The sequence below is a fragment of the Acomys minous genome (genome assembly GCF_964271855.1).
Source record: "Acomys minous genome assembly, chromosome: 14".
NCBI classification, from domain to species: Eukaryota; Metazoa; Chordata; class Mammalia; order Rodentia; family Muridae; genus Acomys; species Acomys minous.
This window is the reverse complement of record NC_140496.1, coordinates 85,036,799-85,056,501: the sequence shown is the minus strand read 5'-3', so window position 1 is coordinate 85,056,501 and position 19,703 is coordinate 85,036,799. Positions and strand designations below refer to the sequence as shown.

Sequence of the window (19,703 nt, the reverse complement as noted above, 5' to 3'; positions counted from 1 at the left end):
ATTTTAGCTTCACTGATGACCTGGGCTACTTGAAAATGCTCTGCCACACTCACAATGATTGGACCCAGAACAGGTTAAATATATGCATTGAGGGACGTTAAGGACGCTTGAGCTATGACAGCCATACCCTGCTCCCTTTTAGCCGTCTTACTGGGCAGATTGTGCAGCAGCCTCATTTTGTTTTCCTCTCTGGAGGCACAGGTGGGAGACCAGCACGGTACTTCACCCACAGAGTTTGTCCCAGGCGTAGGTTTTTCTGATTATCTGTTAGTATGAGAAGAGGGCGGGTTGGGCTTGGGGCCTGAGAAGTGTGAGTTAGTAACTGACCACGCCCCCTGGATGGGGAGACCTGGTGGCACTTAGAGGAAGGACAGCAGGCTACCAAGAAGAGACTTGATACCCTATGAGCATATACAGGGGGAAGAGGTCCCCCTCAGTCACAGTCATAGAGGAGGAGAGTAAGGAGAAAATGGGAGGGAGGGAGGAAAGGGAGGGCTGGGATAACAATTGAGATGTAATATGAACAAATTAATAAAATATATTTTAAAAAAGTAATTGGCATTAAATGTATGTCACTGGGAGAGGAGACTTAGGGACTACTTAAGTATAAAACACAGGAAACAAGCTCTATGGCTTATGTGAAAACGGCAGCCTAACACATAACAGTATTTACATGAGAGAACACACTTGAGGTCAGGTGGCTGTTTGTCGTTCTCTGCTTAGCGTTTTTACTTTCTTACTACTCAAGCTGTGGCCTTTGGCCCATCTGGAGCTTCTTAGAACTGCAAATTCTAGGCTCCACCCCCAACTACTGAACAAGAACCTGCATTTTAGCAAGATCCCAGGTGATTTGTATGAGAGATTAGGCTGTGTATGGTTGGTTACATGCCTTCGGAGGCAGCATAGCCGGCCCCGTACACGCATAGTCATGTGAAGCCCTTGGCCGCTGCAGAGCTTGGCAAGATGAAGGCCTCGAGATGACAGAGACTGCAGCATCTAATGGCCTCATTTCTGTAGTCTGTGAAATTGAGGCGCTATGACTGAGCTGAGGCAGGTAAGCAAGCAAGTGGTGAAAACTGACAGAGCATCCATGTTTTCTGAATTAACCTTAAGTAGAGTGCTGGGGGCTGAAGTGATTAGATCAGGTCAGCTTGTCCTCATTCATCTGCAAATCACTGCTTTCCTTCCAGCTGAAGAAGGTATTAAGGAGCAAGTACACATGCTGTGTCACTGACCAGTCATCAAAGAAAACTAAATTAACAGTATAGGAGCTAAGGGTGTGTGTGTGTGTGTGTGTGTGTGTGTGTGTGTGTGTGTGTGTGTGTGTGTGTAAGAGAGAGAGAGAAACAGAGACACAGAGAGACAATGAGACCAAGAGACAGAGACAGAGAGAGAGGGAATGAGACAGAGTGTTTCTATTGCTGTGAATATTTCTATTTCTATACACCATGACCATAGCAACTCTTATGAAGAAAGACATTTCACTGGGCCTGCCTTAGAGGTTTAGTCATTTGAGACCGTGGCAGAAAGCATGACAGCATCAGGCAGACATGGTGCTGGAGAGATAGCTAAGAGTTCTACATCTGGATCGGCAGGGAGAGAGAGAGAGAGAGAGAGAGAGAGAGAGAGAGAGAGAGAGAGAGAGAGAGAGAGAGAGAGAGAGAGAGACTGGGCCTGGCTTGAGTACCTGAAATCTCCAAGCCCACCCCGAGTGACACACTTCCTCCAACAAGGTCACACCTACCCCAACAAGGCCACACCTCCTAATAGTGCCACTCCTTGGGGACCAAGCATTCAAATCTATGAGCCTATGGCAGCCGTTCTTTTTTCTTTCTTTCTTTCTTTTTCTTTCTTTTCTTCTTCTTCTTCTTCTTCTTCTTCTTCTTCTTCTTCTTCTTCTTCTTCTTCTTCTTCTTCTTCTTCTTCTTCTTCTCCTTCGTCTTCTTTTTATGGCAGCCATTCTTATTCAAACTACCACACAGAGACTAAGTGCTGGAGGTTACACATGTTCGGGAGTAGCAGAATTGTGACTTATTGTAGAGATGTCTGTCTGTCTCTGGTAATAATGACATTGCCTGACCTGAAGACCTGTTAACCCTTCATATATATTCTACATTAATACTAGAAACGCAATCAGAGATGCCTGCTTCTCTTTTGCAGATATATTTTGCACACACGGCCCTGAAGTGGATAGAGAGGGCTAACATGGATGGCTCCCAGCGGGAAAGAATTATCAAGGAAGGTGTAGACACACCAGAAGGTCTTGCTGTGGACTGGATTGGCCGGAGAGTCTACTGGACAGACAGTGGGTATGCTTCTTGCTTTAGTTTTATGTCACAGGACATGGAGGTGAGGAAGTGGGTGATGCTACTGGTTTTATCCTCTATATATTGGCCACTTGGTGAGGACGAGAGAAGGCTCCATGGCTGTCCATCCTGCTTGTCCTTCCCCAAGCAAGACACTCCTTTCATGGGACAGGGACCACAGCGATGGTAGGATTTCAAGGACTAAGAAAGTGGCATGTGCTTTTGCCGTTCAGACCATTGTCATCAGCCCAGCCTGAGACCTGACTGAGCACCACCAGGAAACATTTGCTGTGCATAAGACTCTCTCCTAGGTATCTTCCAGAAGACGCAGTAGAGAAGGACATGGAATCTGTCGTGGTCAGTTCTGAGTTTAGCTGAGAAGAACTGGCATATTTTCCCATTTAAAAAAAAATGAGTACAAGCTAGGTGTGGTGGTGCATGCCTTTAATCCCAGCACTTGGGAGGCAGAGGCAGGCGGATCACTGTGAGTTCGCGGCCAACCTGGTCTACAAAGGGAGCCCAGGACAGCCAAGGCTACACAGGAGAGGCGCTGTCTTGATAAACAAAACAAAACAAAACAAAACAAAAAAATGAGTACAAATGCTTGGTGTAACTAGAGGTCATGGGAGAGTTAGGCCATGTGTAAACAGTTGCCAAGTGAAAGAAAGGCCCAGAGTGCCGAAGATCAGCTGGCCCAAGCCCTTCATTTTATGGGTGGAGAACTTAAGGCCCAGAGAGGCTGAGGTTCTTTCAGGTTGTTTACACAGCAGCTGGGTGACTAGTCTTCCACTAAAATTCCTGTGCTGGCTTCTGTTGAACAGGCATGAAGGAAGAGTGGGAGACATTTTCTGAGGTCGGGTACGGTAGGCTCCTTTGCTTTGTGGGAAAGAAGAGAAGCAAAGTCTGGGTGTTCCTGTCTTCTGGGGCCCCCTCTGTCCCTGTGGCCTGTGGGCTGTGTGAGCCTGAGAATGAACAGGGCTGGTTAGGATGAGGACAGATGAGCAAGGGGGCTGCCTCCTTCATGGTACTCAAGAGAGCCCACTTCCTCGCTTCTGGGAGAGCAGTGTGCACCAGATGATAGGAGAGATACCGTGTGTTCTAGACTATTTCTTCCAAGTAACTGAAAAGCACAGAGTGAGCAGTGGCCATTCTGAGCGTCTGGGGCCCATTCAGCCATGTGAAAGGAAAAGAAAATTAATTGAGGTTTCACATCTGGGAGAGTGGTAGTTCCAACTCAGAGAGCAGAGTCCCAGGGACCAGGCTCATGTGTTCAGGCACAGCCATTCTGTGTACAGAAGATCTCTGGCCATAGGAAGCCAACAGGCTCTTTGCAGTGAGCCAGATGTGCAATATGGTGTGCAGCTACCCACGAAATGCTCTCTCTGTGGCCAGGTTGAGCGTGGCCTTTTACTCATTTGCTTACTTAGCCTTTGCCTTCCTTCTTTTATGGTTTGTGCATCTGTCTATTAAATAATCACAGTATACTAGGTACTGCGCCAAGAGCATTCCATCCAGGATACTACTAAGTCCCTAACAGGTATGCTTTCAGATCTCCAATGTAAAGATTAAGAGAATTTATGAGCAAAGTGCTAAAGCAGCTTTCCCAGGGTTAGGTTGTGAAATCAAGGTCAGCTGTTCCCTGAGTCATCACAGAAAGGTGCTTGGGGTGCTGCTTGGGCCCCGAGCATACGCTTTAGCATGTGAAGGCTTGGGTTCAAGGCTTGGTCCCGCAGAACATTCAGAGAGAGGCCCTGTCCCCTTCACTTAGCATTGGAATGGGTGAGACCCAGAGTCCTGCAACAGATTTAAATCAACTCCTGCCAAAACAATGACACCCGTCATAATAACAGCCTACTCCGTGTGGACTCGACTTAAAAGGATAGTCTCCGTGTCAGCCGGGGGGTAATGACAGAGCTAGTATGTGGTTGTTTTCAGAAGCGTAAACGTTTATCAGGATCACAGATGCCAACAGCTCCCTGCTCCTCTGAGGTGGCTCTCTCCTCATTTCCCCCACCGTCAGGAGGCACCTCTAATTTGCCCAGTGTGTGATTAGTGCCTACTGCCCAGGCACTGCCTTCAGGAAGGAGATGGGCACAGCTGGAGCCTGCAGAGCCAGACCTCAGACTCCCCAGCCCGGTGACGTCTTAAGTCCTCTCCCCCTCTAAAGGCAGCTGCCTAAACAAAACCTTTCATTTGTCTGGAAATGAGAGGTTTGTAGTTTAAAAGCCTTGATATTAGCTAGAAATTTGATTTAAATAGCTGAGACTTTAATCCTAGGTATTAGATTGCATGGCAACTCTGAGCCAATAAAAAACCAAGGAGGGAGAGTAATGACTTTATTGGTTGAGAAAAAGACACTCATATATGAGCATGATGCATTGATAATTCTGTGCAGTTATTAATTAATATTAGGGACTCCTGACTCCTAAAGTTAGTTGAACCATAAAGGTAAAGATTTATGGGTGCTTGTTCTTTAGGGGACTCTCTGTGGAGGACCCCAACAATTGTAAGTAGTCCCTCGGTCTTTGCTTTCTCATCACCAGCCCTGAGTCTGGCCTTGCTTTCGACCTGAACTGAACAGTACCATGGGGAGCTCAATTCTCATTGCATGTCTCCTGCTCCAAGCAGTTGAAATGTATTAGTGATGTAACAGTGAGATCAGAGAAGGTGGTTTTATTACCCCTGGCCACACACGTAAGCATCCATTCCCTCCCACCAGAGAGGAGTAGAATGTGGCTACAAAGGGCCTGGAACCATGGGAGGTGAAGTGGTGGACATGGGCTCACTGCTCCACTCCATCTGCCCTAAAGCAGCATGGAAGAAAACTGGAGAGCCCATGTAAGTGCCCTGCCCACCCACCCCCCCCCCCCGCTATCCTATGTTGCCTTGTGCCTTCTTCCCCATGATCTGTGACCCACTGCTCTGCCCCCCACCCCGGTCCCCACCCTCTGGCTTCCAGCAGGAGTTGAATGACTATGAAAAGGAAAAGACTAAACATTTGCACTTTGGCCTTATTTCTGCCAGGTTGCCGGCAATCCCCCTTTACCCTGTCCCGTGCCTGGGATCAATATGTGGTGTTAGTTAACTGGTTTTGGTTTTGTTTGTTTGGTTTTTAGTTTTTCAAGATATGGTTTCTCTGTGTCTCGCTGGCTGTCTTGGAACTCACTCTGTAGACCAGGCTGGCTGCAAACTCATGGATCTGTCTGCCTCTGCCTCCCAAGTGCTGGGATTATAGGCATGCACCACCACTGCCTTTTTATTTCTATTTTAAATCAATAGAATTTTTTTTTGTGTGTGTAGGGGCCTTGTTCATACTAATTTAATGAGCATGTGTGTGTGTGTGAGTGTGTGTGTACATGTGTGTGAGTGTGTGTGTATGTGTGTGAGTGTGTGTGTGTGTGTGTGTGGTGGGGGGAGGGAAGGAGGGAGGGAGATACTGTTTATGTACTAGATGAGAAAAAGGAGAGTTTTATTTGAAAACGATGATGTAACACCTCCCTCCTTACTTATTCCTTTTAGGAAGTCTCTCATTGGAGGGAGTGAGTTGAATGGGAAGCACTTTCAAGTAATCATCAAAGAGGGCATCTCGAAGCCACGAGGAATAGCTGTGCATCCGAAGGCCAGGTAGATGTTTATGAAAACTTTAGCTGAGCTTATGCAGCTGTTCATGTCTGAGATGCTCAGGACCAGAATTTGGGCTAAGACTTCAGGTGGCCGGTGCAGTCGGAAGCCACGAACTTTTGTTCAGATCTTCAGAGCCAGTATGACTGACAGCTGGCGTCCCTTCCTCATCTCTTGGTTCTCACTAACCAAGTAGTCTTAAGCCCCTGAATCTGCTTTCCTTAAAAATCTTACGACTGCTCTTCCAGAGAACCTGGGTTTGGTTCCCAGCACCCACATGGCAGCTCACAACCATCTGTATCTGATAACCTCTCTTGACTCCACAGGTAGTAGGCATGAAACGTTACAGGCAAGCGAAATGCTCATATACATAAAAACATTTAAATTGTTTATTTACAAAAAAATTTTTTTTAATCTACAGTGTTTTTTTTTTAAGCAGAAAATGAAATTAGGAGTGTCGACTTATCAGCTTTATTTAGAAAAGCCTTGAGGTGACTTCAAATGGTAGAGGTCACCACGAGGAGACATGCAGAAATGGAAATGATGAAAGCTTGGTCGAGTCTATGCTACTCGCTGTGAACTGGCATCACGTTTTGGTTTGAAGGTAGAGAATTAAGGAGAATAAAGAGTTTATTCAGAGTTGTTAGACAGCAAAGAGAAACACAATCCTGTTTTATTTTTGGTGGAAATTTTATAGTGGTCTCTGGACAATGTTTCGGTAGTAACTGAAAATTGCTGGAGCCAACCAAATGGTTAAAGCAATGAGAACCCATTTCTAAACAAGCCAACTAGATAGTAAGCCATATTGGTATTTTAAGAAAATATGTCTGGTTCATAGAAGTTAAAATGATCTTAGTAGGCACAGAACCTTGCATAAATCCAGGAAGCGGGTAACCACACTATTTCTTCTATTGTAATTTAGTAATATACATAATATAAGAACAAGCTACCAAATTGATTCCATTTTGCTGCCAATTTAACAGTGTTCATTCAAGTACAAATTTGATTAGTAATGTTCTACACTTTTAAAAATCAGTTCCTTTTTCTATCTAATGATCTGATATCATTTTCTGTCCAAGATGCTTTATACAGACCTGGTAATCAAGGATTTTCTTTGTTTTTGCTTTTGATTGTTTAACATTCTGTGCTGAATTTCCCCTTGTGCATTTCTTGGTGTACCACGCTCTACACCCTACAGTGATTTCTGTCTGTATCTCAGTGTTGAAAGAATGCAAAAGTTTTCTTCATGCAAATCTGACCTGTGAGTTCTCTTGATTGAAGGAAACTGTTCTGGGCGGACGTAGGGATATATCCACGGATTGAAAGCTCTTCCCTTCAAGGTTCCGGCCGGGTGCTGGTAGCCAGCTCTAATCTATTGGAGCCCAGCGGCATCGCGATTGACTATTTAACTGACACTTTGTATTGGTGTGACACCAAGCTGTCTGTGATTGAAATGGCTAATCTGGATGGTTCCAAACGCCGAAGACTTGTCCAGAACGATGTAGGTGAGACTTTGAGGTGGATGATTTTTTTTATCTTTATTTTAGTCATACTATTATATTTTTTAATTATGTGCACATAGGTATGTGTTTTGGAATGTGTGCATATGAGTGCAGGTAACCACAAAGGCCAGAAGAGGGCATCAGGTCCCCTGGAGCTGGAGTCACAGGTGATTGGGAGCCTGTAGATGTGGGTACTGGAAACCAAACATAGACAGATGCTCTGTAAGAGCAGGGCTTGCCCGTGACAGCTGGGCCATGTCTCTGGCCTCCGACTTCCTCATCTTGATAGAGTGTTGATGAGTGCTAACTCCAGAGTGTGCTTACACATCTGTACACACTTAACCAGACTAGAGAGAGAGAGATCTCTCCAAGAATTATAAAATAGAAAGATTGACTGAGTACTAGGATATTGAGTAAAAAGTAGCATTGTAAAGATTTCCCCCAAATAAAAGTGAAATTTTTATGCAAACTTATTTAAGAATAAAAACTTTATTTCTTCTAGTTTTTAATCTGTCATTCTAATGTGATAACATCATGTTCAGGCACTAATAAATGTCAGCTAATACCAAGGGCAAAGGTTAGTCAGGGACGTTCCCTCTCCTGATGCATATTCAGATCTTCATGTGAGAGCATGCGCTGTGTAAATATCCTCAAACCACTGAGCCTGGGGCTGCAGAGAAGGTGTAGTGGTCAAGAGTACTTGCTATTCTTCCAGAGGACCAGAGTTGGCTTCCCGGCCGCTGAGTTGAGGAGCGCAGACTGACCTGTAACTCCAGCTCCAAGGGTTTTGAAATCCTTCTCTGGCCTCCGCAGGTACCCTCACATATCCATACACAGATAGATGCACACACACACACACACACACACACACACACACACACACACATACACAGTGAATAACACATGTAGAGTGAGTAACACACACAGAGTAACTAACACACACATGCAGAGTTAGTAACACATGGAGTGAGTAACACACATGCAAGAGGGAATAACACACACACATGAAGAGTGAGTGATACACACACACACATACACACACACATAGTGAATAACACACACAACGTAGCCTATAAAAGAAAAGTACAAATGACGCGGGAGGCCCCTTTGGACTCAGGGAGTCTACCAGGACCCTTATGAATTCAGCCATGTGGTAAGTAGAAGGGCCAAGATAAAGTGGCTGTGCCGAATTTTGAATGTACTAAGGAAACAGTAAATGTCCTTGAGCAAGAGATTTATGTGACAAGGTCGGCGTTTCAGGGTAGGCACGTAGATTCCAGTGCTGTGGTCAAATTGAAGTCTAGAGAGAAGGAAAAGATGAGCAAGCTATGATGGTGATGCAGACCTCAGTCCACGGAGGCCCAGACTGCGTTGTTATTAAAAAGTTAAATAGAAGACTAGGCTATTCATACTTATTATGAGGGTCTGAAGAGATGGCTCAGAAGTTAAGAGCATCGTCTGCTCTTTCAGAGGTCCTGAGTTCAATTCCCAGCAACCCCATGGTGACTTACAACCACCTGTAATGAGGTCTGGTGCCTTGTTATGGTGGACAGGCACACGTGTGGGCAGAATACTTTATAAAGAATAAAAAATAAATCTTAAAAAAACTTATTATGAATAAAACTGGAGAGGGTCTGTCTCGTAGCAGGTTAGTATGAGAGAGTGTGAGACCCTGGGAGTATGGAAGTGTTTTAGGGATTTAGACTCTGGTTGGGAAGATCAAAAATCAGTCTCATTAGGGAGGAGCTAATTAGTTATCTTGCCAATTCTCTTAGTTTAGAGACAATAACTTTTTAGATAATATAACATGAACTAGAGCAAGAAAAAATACTTAAATTGGACATATTTCTAAGATTCTTTAAAATAAGTATATTCTTCATGGCCAATGATAAGTTTGCATACATAGTTGGACCTTATCTATCTGCACTCAACAGATACTCATTGATTTCTCACAGTAAGTAGAGATGTGATAGCAGCTAAAAACAATTTCTGTAAGGCATGGGGTCTAGTGGAGGAGTTAAATTTTATTTTTTAAATGCTACCCAAGTAAACGAAATCATATCTTCATTACAAGAGGTAGTTAGATATCTGAACAGTCCCAACTGGAAGAAAACATCCCATCTGGATCAAAAAAAAAACCCATTATATTTTATTTTATTTATTTTTGAGACGGGGTCTCATGTATCCTAGGCTGGATTTTAACTTTCATATAGCGAAGGATGACCTTGAACTTACAGTCCTTCTGCCTTCACCTCTGGAGTGCTGAGATGATAGGCATATTCCACGTATCTACTTGTTTCATCCTTCTTCCTCTAGAGCACCATACTGTAATACATGTGGTGTTTTCACAATTGACAGCTCAGGATTTTTTTTTTTTCTTTTATGTGTATGGCTGTTTTGCCTGCACGTATGCCTGGTGCCATGGAGGGCCAGAAGAGGGCATTGCATCCCCTGCAACTTGAATGACAGACAGGTGTGAGACACCATGCTGGCACTGGGACTCTAACTTGTGTCCTCTAGAAGAGCAGTCTTGTCCCTTAACCACTGAAGTCATCTCTCATGTCCAACAGTCTGAGATTTTTAACAAAAAGGTTGGATGAATTCATCTTTAATTAAAGTACAATTTATTGTGGGTTTTTGCCTTAAGATAAAGGAAGATTGTGTCTAATGTGTTTGTAGAAACACCTTACTTAGTTAATTCTAACATATTCTTCAAATGAACAAACCTTGAGGACATTATGTTAAGTGACTAAAAGGACAGATGCTAGACACTGGTACTTGCCCGAGTTATCTAGAGTGGGCAGTCTCGTGCAAACACAGGGTGGAATAGTATTTCTCAGGGCTAGGGGGAAGTTGTCATAGAGGTTCAGATTTTCAAAAATGCAGAAATTCTAGAGATGAGTTACCCGGCAGTGTGTGAGTGTACTTCGCAGTGCTGAGCTGTACATAGAAGCCAAGGTAGTAAATTCTGTGTTGTATGTTTTCTAGCCACAACAAAAAGCGCAATAGACAGATAAAAGGAATTTCCAGGATGCGTTTATAGTTTGACGTTGGGACAGAAGACTAGAGGCAGACAGGATTGTTAAACACTCTGGCCAGCTGTGGTAAAGTGGAGGAGACTTGCTGTGGCCATGATAAATCATTTGAGTTTTCCACCACACGGGGGCGACAGGAGGCATGGTGCCAGCTTCCAAAAGCGTGTGTCCTTCACTCTGGTGTCTAACCACTTGAGACAGTGTGGCGGTTTCCTGAGGTGTTTTTGGTTCTGGAGGACTCAGAAGGCAGCCCACTATATAGGGCAAGTAATATGTGTTCAGAAAACCCCCTTCTGCATGGCAGGAAAGAGTCAGAGAGGCTAAAGGGATAAGGTAAAGGAGGGTTAGTAAAGAGGTTCGAGGCTCGTAGGCTGAGCTTGGTGCGGAGGTGAATAGGAAGAGAAGGGTGCTGCCCGAAGCACAGTCCCTGGATGACTGTGTAAGAAGAGAGAGCAGGCAGGAAAGGCTTACTTGGGAATACAGTGATAGAGATGGGGATTTCAAAAAACACTTGTTCAGACTCTTAAGTAAAGGGGGGTGGGGGAGTCCTTGTAATTACCTGTGAATTCATGGTACTGCTTATGACAGCCGTTGAAATGACAAGGAAGCCAGACCAAGAATCTCAGTCTGTGGCAGATGAGCATAGAACACTCTCACCTTAGCATCCTTCCTGGTGCTCTTAAGACCCAAGTAGGTCAGCAGCCACCCCAACCACCTGTGGTATAATGTTCTAAGCCTTGTCCTTGTGAAGAAAAAAAAAAACCTTGTCTATATCGAATGACCTTTTAATTGCTTCCAGGTCACCCATTTGCCATAGCCGTGTTTGAGGATCACGTGTGGGTCTCTGATTGGGCTATCCCATCGGTAATAAGGGTGAACAAGAGGACTGGTCAAAATAGGGTACGTCTCCAAGGCAGCATGCTGAAGCCCTCGTCACTGGTTGTGGTCCATCCATTGGCAAAACCAGGTACACTGGAGACGCCCCACTGGCCCTCCTGCACTGGAGACTGCGGCTGTGCTAACCAATGGTAGCAGGCGCTGGGCGGGGTGGAGGGGATTTTGTGATTTTTTTTTTCACCTGTCTGCATAAATGTTAAAGACCGTCCAAGATTTGGATATTGTTTGAATCAAAACCCAGACAAACTTGGTAGTTTAGTAATTTGCATTTTCCCCTAATATGGTGATTTTAATAATCTGGGCTTTATCTCACCAGCCACACTCCTCCTCTTGCTCCCTTGTACTTACTTGCTGCATTTCAAAGGCTCCTGGGTTGTAGAAAATAAGGCTAAGCAGTTTAGACTCTTTTGATAGCGGGAAAGAGGAAGGGAGGGGGAAGGGGAGAGGGGTCCCATTTTAGAATTCTTAGCACCAGAAAGAATTATTTGATATGTTAGCAGTTACTGACTCAGGAAACCTAGATTTTTTTGCAGTGGAACATCTAACCACACTTGGTCTCCCATGGAGGCTCACGGCCCCCATATGCCAGGTGGTGAGCGGCAGCCAGGAGCAAGCCAAGGAAGAGTCCCACAGCTTCCTCCCACAGCTCCTCGCCCTGGAGATCTCTGAGTTTAACTAGCTCCTGCGTCACGAAACAGGAGTCACACAGACTAAGGAGCCTTATATCCTGAACTACTGGCCACGCTCAGCAAACATGCAGAAGCTAACAGCGTTCTGAGCTGTCTTAGAATCGTGGCCTCCTTGTAGGAACTCCTGCGAGAGAGCTCCTTCTGTTTAGAATGGCTGAACTGTCAGCCAGAGACGCCTTGGATTTGCATCCGCACCATCCTTGGCATCTCCTGACCCACCTGCACATTCTGTGTTCCCTACTAGGTGCAGATCCCTGCTTACACAAGAACGGAGGCTGTCACCACATCTGCCGAGCGAGCTTCGGGACTGCTCAGTGTTTGTGTCATGAAGGTTTCGTGAAAGCCCAGAATGGGAAAATGTGTCTTGCTCAGAAGGATCATCAGATTCTGCCTGGTAACATAGCAGGCGGTGCCCCTGATTTATCTACCCCGGGCTCCGTAGAGCAGGGCATCCGTGCTTGACAATTGCAGTGTTTTGTAGGATTAAATGTTCCTGTGCCTTCAGGGACGTGTGTCTGGGTGTCTGCACCCTTCCCCCAGTGAGTTTTTTAGTTCCTCATTATAGACTAAATTTAATTGACACATAATTCTTAAAGCATTAAGCTTTACACTCTCCTCCATTTGTAATGGGGGTGTTCCAGGGTTTAGAAATAAATGTTCACCTTGTGCCACAGCCTGACAACGTTTAAAGACATTTGGTATAGAAATGTTATGTTTTTAATGTTAGGGGTCATGAAAGGCAACCTCTTTCCCACCGTGTAGGTCCTACTAGGAAAACTTGAGTTCTTTATAGAAGTAACTTGACTGTAGCCAACAAATGTAGGACACGCACGCTGAGAAGGCCCATGATCCATTTCTTTACGAGCTATAGTTGAGAAAGACTGGAAGAGGGAGCCTTGCCTGATGTATGACCTTTCTGTCTCTCGTGCATGCCCGAACTAGGCATACCTGGAGCCATCTTACAGTGTCTTCCTACCAAAAATGTGCCAAAGATAATTTATATTTTGTTAAGCCTTTTTTTAGAAAAGTGCATAATTATTTAGTAGGCATGTTATAAATATAAACTAAGTGACGGCTTGAGAACAGTGAATGGATTGCTCTGTCCAATGGAATGGAGTTGGATATTGGGTTTTCAGACATATTTCTCCCTATTAATTTGTTGCCTTAGGATATTAGTTTAATACTTCTTAGCCTCAGAACTCCTTTATGCTCTTAAGAGACTTATAAGATTCCCCAGAGGGTTTTTTCTTTTGTATATGTGGATTATACTTATCAGTTTTTAGGTTATTGAAAAATTTTAATCTTAGTTCAAATGATATTAATAACAAACTTAATATGATCAGCATAACACATTTTATAATTACTAAATATATATATTCCAAAGCAGAAAATGTACAATGAGAAGAGAGGCATTGCTTTATGTTTCTGTCTTTAAGCCTAGCAGAAGAGACAGCAGCTAGAGCTTCATGTCACTTGTGTGTTGTGGACCACACAGGGCCTCTAAGAGGCATGGACTTGGGTGTGTGTGTGTGTGTGTGTGTGTGTGTGTGTGTGAGATTTCATGGCCCACCAAAGGCAGTGCTGTTTGACAGCCTTTGAGGGGATCTTGCTCTTTAGCGACTGTCAGACCATCCAGGCACTGCTTTCTCAGAGTTCACCCACAGTGAGGAACAAATGCTGCTAGCTGCCGCTCTTGGAAGTGGCGGGCTCACGTCAGTCATTGTTGAGGAAAGCCTTGTCGATTCCCCAGGTCTAAATGGCACAGTTCGCCTGTCCATCCTTGTTTCACGTGAATCCAGCTGGCCAGAGGAAGGGGGATTTCATCCCACAACTCAAAAATCACTCACATGCATCTCCTCTAGGCAGCCATGGTAACTTCAACAACATTCCAGAGCTAACGGCCAACGAACGAGTCTAAACATTAGCAGTGCTTTCCGCATCATCATGGGCTCTTTGTAAAGTGCATCTTTGTATTTACTGTGAGGGCACAGAATGGGGAGTGGAGGGCACAGCTCCTGATGAAAGTTGGTGTCATTCCCTTTGCTTGCGCTATGGCACCACAATCTTTGCTACCACCGCCTTGTGCATCAGTATTTATGTGAACATGGCGAGACAAGGCAAACAGTAGCTTTCAATTGTGAGGCAAGTGGCCATGGTGCGGTGGGGTCTGTGTCGCACAGCTGAGCAGTGTGCTGCCTTTGGGAATCCACGACCTCCTCCCTAGGAGCTGCGAGCTGGGTGTTACTGTATAGCTTTTTATGCACATCAACTTTAAAAATACAGTTAAACCAGGCTATTCTAAATACAAAAGCAGAACAAAGGAAGGAGCTAGGATAAAAGACAAGTTGGGGAGAGGTGGCCCCCACAACTTCTTGTTATTGTGGTCTGTGACTGTGAGCTGATTATATTCAGAGGGAGCATTGTCCTTGATCTAAATGAGCCCCCTTTTCCTCGCCAATTGGCTCCAACAAGCCCTGCCCATTCCCCTCAGTCTTCTTACCAAAATAAGTCTGAACTCATAGCCAAGGAATAACCATCTACATAAATTAAATCAAATTTTCCTTAAAGTGGAGAGGCTTACCTAATCGAGTCTTTTGTCCCCACAGGTGACAACACTGATGTAAGTAAAGAGGTCACATCATTGGACAACTCCACTAAGGCTGAAGTACCAGAAGATACCGGTGCAGAGCCCCAGCACACACTAGTGGCTGAGATCATGGTGTCAGGTATGAACTGCGAGTCCTAACAGCATCTGTTCTTCCCGTAGGAAGCTCTGTTCTCTCCCTGCTGTGACATTGCCTAAAGGGGCTGCAGCCCAACCTCGGACGCAGGTCCCCCTCTCTGAAAAGTGTGCGCGGCTCTGTGGGATTAGACATGAGCTGTGCATGCTGAGAGCCTCTAGGCTGAACCCTTTGAAGTATAACTGGAGGTGACAATTAGGACAGAAGAGATCTAAGTGGTTCCCCATCCACACCTACAATGATGGGTACTTGTGAAAAGTTGAAAGCGATTGATGAATGATATTAGTTGGTTTCTTTAATTACTGTGGAAACTCCATAAACAGAAAATGTTACAAATCTTTGTCTGTGTTGTGCATTTATCAGCAGAATGCCAAGTGATTTTTCAATATGTAACAACTTTAGGAAATTTGAGTCTATTATGTTCTGTGTTGATTCATAAGGCAGGTACTTTTCAGATGAGCCCTAGAACTACTGCAAATGCATCCTGTTCCCTGAGCTAACTACCCTTCAAACACACCGTGTTCCTCCAGCTCACTGCCCTTCACCTAGTGTGGCTCACTTTGAAACATTTAACTAACACACACACACATGCACACACTTCATATATTATATGTATAATGTATATATTATATATTTTATATGTCCATTTTGTATACTAAGACAGGATTTCTCACGTGAACCCACAGCTTGCTCCCGGGCATCCCATCTCTGTTTTCCAAGTTCTTGGGTTGAAGGGAGGCCCCCGCATCCACCTGCCATTTACCTGAATGCTGAGGGTCCTCACTTTATCCACGGAGCTATCTCCTCAGCCCCTGAGTAACATTTTATATTAACATGTCTGTGGCTTTATAAATGTTTGAAAACTCAGTGAGAGGACAATTGTGGAAGTCTTTCTCTGACTTCTGCGGTCTGAAGACTAATGCTCGGGGCTTAGGACCTCATGAGCCACCAGTGTGCTTTTTGATGATATAAAGAAGTTCATCTTTTTAGGAATGATGATCATTAATGTCTGTATGAACTTTTCACACTTACCATGTTTTAGTTGTATTTCACAGTTTTGATTCATGTTGTATCCCATTATTTTATAGATGTAAAAACTTAGACTGAGGGTATTCTTAGTGATGTGACTAAGGAGTTTGAAAATTATAATCATTTGAGGACTGGAGAGATGACTCAGTTGGTAAAGTGCTCGCTACACAGACATAAGGACCTGAGTTGGCATCCCCAGAACCCATGGCACACGCCTTTAATCCCAGCACTCGCCTTCTCCGCAGTATGAGTTCAAGGCCAGCCTGGTCAGCAAAGCGAGTTCCAGGACAGCTAGGGCTGTTATACAGAGTAAAAAAGGCATGGCAGCTTGCACTTGTAATCCAAGTGTCGGGAATGTGGGTACAGGAAGATCCCTGGGGCTTGCTAGCCAGCCAGTTTGAATTAGCGAGCTCACGTATACCAAGAGACATTTGCTGAAAGAGTAATCAGGTAGGAAATGGTTGGGGAAGAAGGCCAACTTTGACTTCTGGCTTCCACATACCTACACATGCACACACACGAATATATAAACATACAAAAATAAATATTTGAACTTTTAAAAAAGAAAGTATGACCATATAACCAGTTCCTGGTAAAGTAAAAAAGTCCCAGAAAATCTTGTCATCTTGAAAATAGATTTATCTGGCTGATTTTTGGTCATACACTGTACTAAGTGCAGGGGATACCAGAACATGCTAAAAACAGCCTTAACCTACATTGCCATGGCTTACTGTGAGAACCGGTAGTCTAATTAAACAAATCATTATCAATCAGCAGCTAGAGGCACCTTCTCAGACTCACTAGGGATCTACACAGGCCGAGAGCATGTTCTGCCACACTTAAGAGAGATTGCCAGATGAACACACATGACAAGGAGTACACGGATGGCTGTTGGGGGCCAAGGAGTGATGATGCAACCAAAGATTTGTATAGACTTATAGACTAGTCAGTCCGTGATTGGCTCTGTATTCACTTGGCCTTCGAAGGCCATGCAAGGCAGTGGAGTCTTTCTTTGCATCCTGCGTTGCTGTATTTTTTTTATCACTCAGTAGGACCCGGGTACACATTAGCTACTTTGGAGTGAATTTTATTTTTACAGTTTAGTTCCCAGAGTTTCTTCTGGTATTTGGGGCTTTGTTTTGTAAGTGCTGGTACTCCACCCCAAGGCTGAGCCCATGTCAGGCCCACTGGGCTACACCCTCAATCCTAATTATTGAGACACCAATATGCCATTCTTTATAATTATTTATGTATCTGGGCGCTTTGCATGCATGTATGTCTGTGTACCACATGGGTGCCTGGTACTGTCAGATCTCCTGAGCCTGGAGTTACAGATGTTGATGTGCAGCCATGTAGGTGCTGGGAATTGAACTGTGGTCCTCTGAAAGAACAGCAGGTGCTCTTAGCCAAGTCTGCAGCCCTGAGTATACCCTTGCTTATCATTTTTATTTCGATATGCGTAGTAAATTCTAATTTGCAGAGATTTTTTTGTTGTTATTGTTGTTGTTTTGAGACAAAGTTTCTCTGTGTAGCCTTGGCTGTCCTGGACTCACTTTGTAGACCAGGCTGGCCTCAAACTCACAGAGATCCACCTGCCTCTGCCTCGCTGAGTGCTGGGATTAAAGGCGTGCAGCACCATGCCCGGCTGCAGGGGACTTTTTAAACAGTTCCTTTTTCTTTGGATTCCAACACCACTCAGGGAAAGCAGTACCCCTATCAGAAATCCTTGCTCATAATATAGAGAAGGTGAGCATTGCTCCCGTGTCCACAGGGTGAACCCTGATGGTAGCCCGTGCCTCCTGCTGTGTAGTTGTTGCTTTCCATCATACAAAGCTGACTCAAGGTTTGCAAGAGTCCTGAATCATATTCTTTTTTTTTTTGAATGTTGTAGAGGAGTTTATTAAATGAGCATGGGTGGGGGGGGGGTGGAGAAAGGGGGGAGGGTGCTCCAGAGAGAGAGAAGAGAGAGAAAATGTAAGAGGGTAGAACAGGTAGAGGGAGGAGAGAGGTAAGGGCCCGACTCATATTCTAATATAGGATAATTGTGTAGTGGTTTCCAGCACTTGCTGTGAGTGGGTATCGTCCACCCCTAGTCCCAGCAGCCTGTGATTTGGGAGCTAAATACTGGAATGTACCCATCCTGAGTTGTGAGTGACAGAGGGTGACTAAGCAAGCATGAAAGGCAGGAGTTCACCCAGGAAATCTTGGTTAAATAGCTAAGCATATGAATCATAAAATCACACTTACCACCAGGCAGTGGTGGTGCATGCCTTTAATCCCAGCATCCACAGAGGCAGAGGCAGATGAATCTCTGTGAGTTCGAGGCCATCCTGGTCTACCGAGTGAGTTCCAGTACAGCCAGGGCTACACAGTGAAACCCTGTTTTGAAAAGTCAACAAAACAAAACAACGTGGGATTGGAACCCAGCTTAGAATGTGTAATCTTTTATTTACAAACAAGCTCTGAAGGCTCTGTCCAGCTCTCCCGTATACTGTGGACAAACTGACCGGTGACCAATAGAGTTAAAGCACATAGGGTATAGACTGCTGTGGGATGCCCGATACTCCAACCCAGAAAGGGAGGTGGTGGGTGGCGTGTGGAGAATGTTATATGCACAAGTAGTTACGGCAGAAAAGCAAGAAACAACAACAACAAAAAACCTTGCTCGTCTGTGGGTTGACATGCAGCTCTGTCCCCCCCGGGCGTGTGCATGTCAATGGAGTATGAAATGCAGTGATCCCTTTACAGCGTTCGACTTGTATGGTTCGTGACTGTGCAGAAATGCCAGGAGGCTTACAAGTCAGCGCATAAATCTTGATAATAAGCACACGCCGTGACATATATCCTCTTAGATATGAAGCATGATGTTAGTTAATTGATAATAAATCTCTCGGTGAGTCAATCTCTTTGTCGTAAACAGCTCTGCTTACTACATACAAGTCTGTATGCTTCAGGAGAAGCAGAAGTACGTCACAATGGCTGGAAACTTTTGAGTAAAATCATTTTGAGATTGGAGTCTATTTTAGGCACTATGAGGAGTTCACAAGCGTGCATGTTTTAAAATACTCGTAAACAAGCCCACACAGCGCCCTCTGGACAGCAAATGGTTCTTTAAGATCGAGGTTTCCCTTAGCATGTGAGAGCAGGAGGCTGGAGGCTCTCGTGTTAGTTGGTAATTACCAAGACCTTGTCAGAAAGCCAGAGCAGAACAAAACCACAATCAGCAAGGCAAAGCAAAGCAGCACTCGCAAGCACACACACACACAGAAAGGCAGCTGAGGGCTGTGCAGCACGTGCGAGCAGCGTGTTAAGTCTTCTACCTCCAGTAAAGCACACACGGTGGACAGACGTAACCAGTTCTTTCTGTCTGGCGGCTAGCCCACACACAGCCTTCAGGAAGGAGGCGTTGGGGTGTTCTGTCCAGCACAGTGAGGTCCACTTTTCTCCTCGGGAGACTGGAAATAACTGCATGCGGTTCTCACTGTTTCTAGATCAAGATGACTGTGGCCCCGAGGGGTGTGGCAGCCACGCTCGCTGTGTCTCAGAGGGAGAGACTGCTGTGTGTCAGTGTTTGAGAGGATTTGCTGGGGATGGAAACCTGTGTTCTGGTAAGAGCGAAGGCCAAATACACAGATTTGAGCGATGCTGAACCACAAGCGTTCTTTTTACTTTTACTAACTAAAAAACCTTCACAAGGATTTAAGTTATCTGTAGATTTAAGGAAAATATTTGATGTTAGAAAAAATAGAATTAAAAAAGAAATTAAAAAATAAAAAATCGGATTGTATGCATAGGAAATGAGATATCTAAGCATATTTACATATAGCATTACCTCATATTATACCGGTATTGTATTAAAGTTATGCAAAAAAAGGGGCTGACA

The 19,703-nt window shown here is 44.6% G+C and overlaps 1 protein-coding gene across 4 annotated transcripts in view; it reads left to right on the top strand.

Moving 5' to 3' along the window:
* LOC311583005 (pro-epidermal growth factor-like) overlaps positions 1-19,703 on the top strand; it is a 122,459-nt gene that overhangs the window by 83,267 nt on the left and 19,489 nt on the right. For 2 of the 4 annotated variants that reach the window (XM_084756358.1, XM_084756361.1), the window contains 7 exons: positions 2,161-2,309; positions 5,826-5,930; positions 7,209-7,432; positions 11,264-11,431; positions 12,295-12,444; positions 14,657-14,776; positions 19,312-19,428. In XM_084756358.1, the coding sequence (XP_084612484.1) occupies positions 2,161-2,309; positions 5,826-5,930; positions 7,209-7,432; positions 11,264-11,431; positions 12,295-12,444; positions 14,657-14,776; positions 19,312-19,428 (1,033 nt within the window). The remainder of the gene's footprint in view (positions 1-2,160; positions 2,310-5,825; positions 5,931-7,208; positions 7,433-11,263; positions 11,432-12,294; positions 12,445-14,656; positions 14,777-19,311; positions 19,429-19,703) is intronic. The other 2 variants (XM_084756359.1, XM_084756360.1) reach the window with 2 other exon arrangements.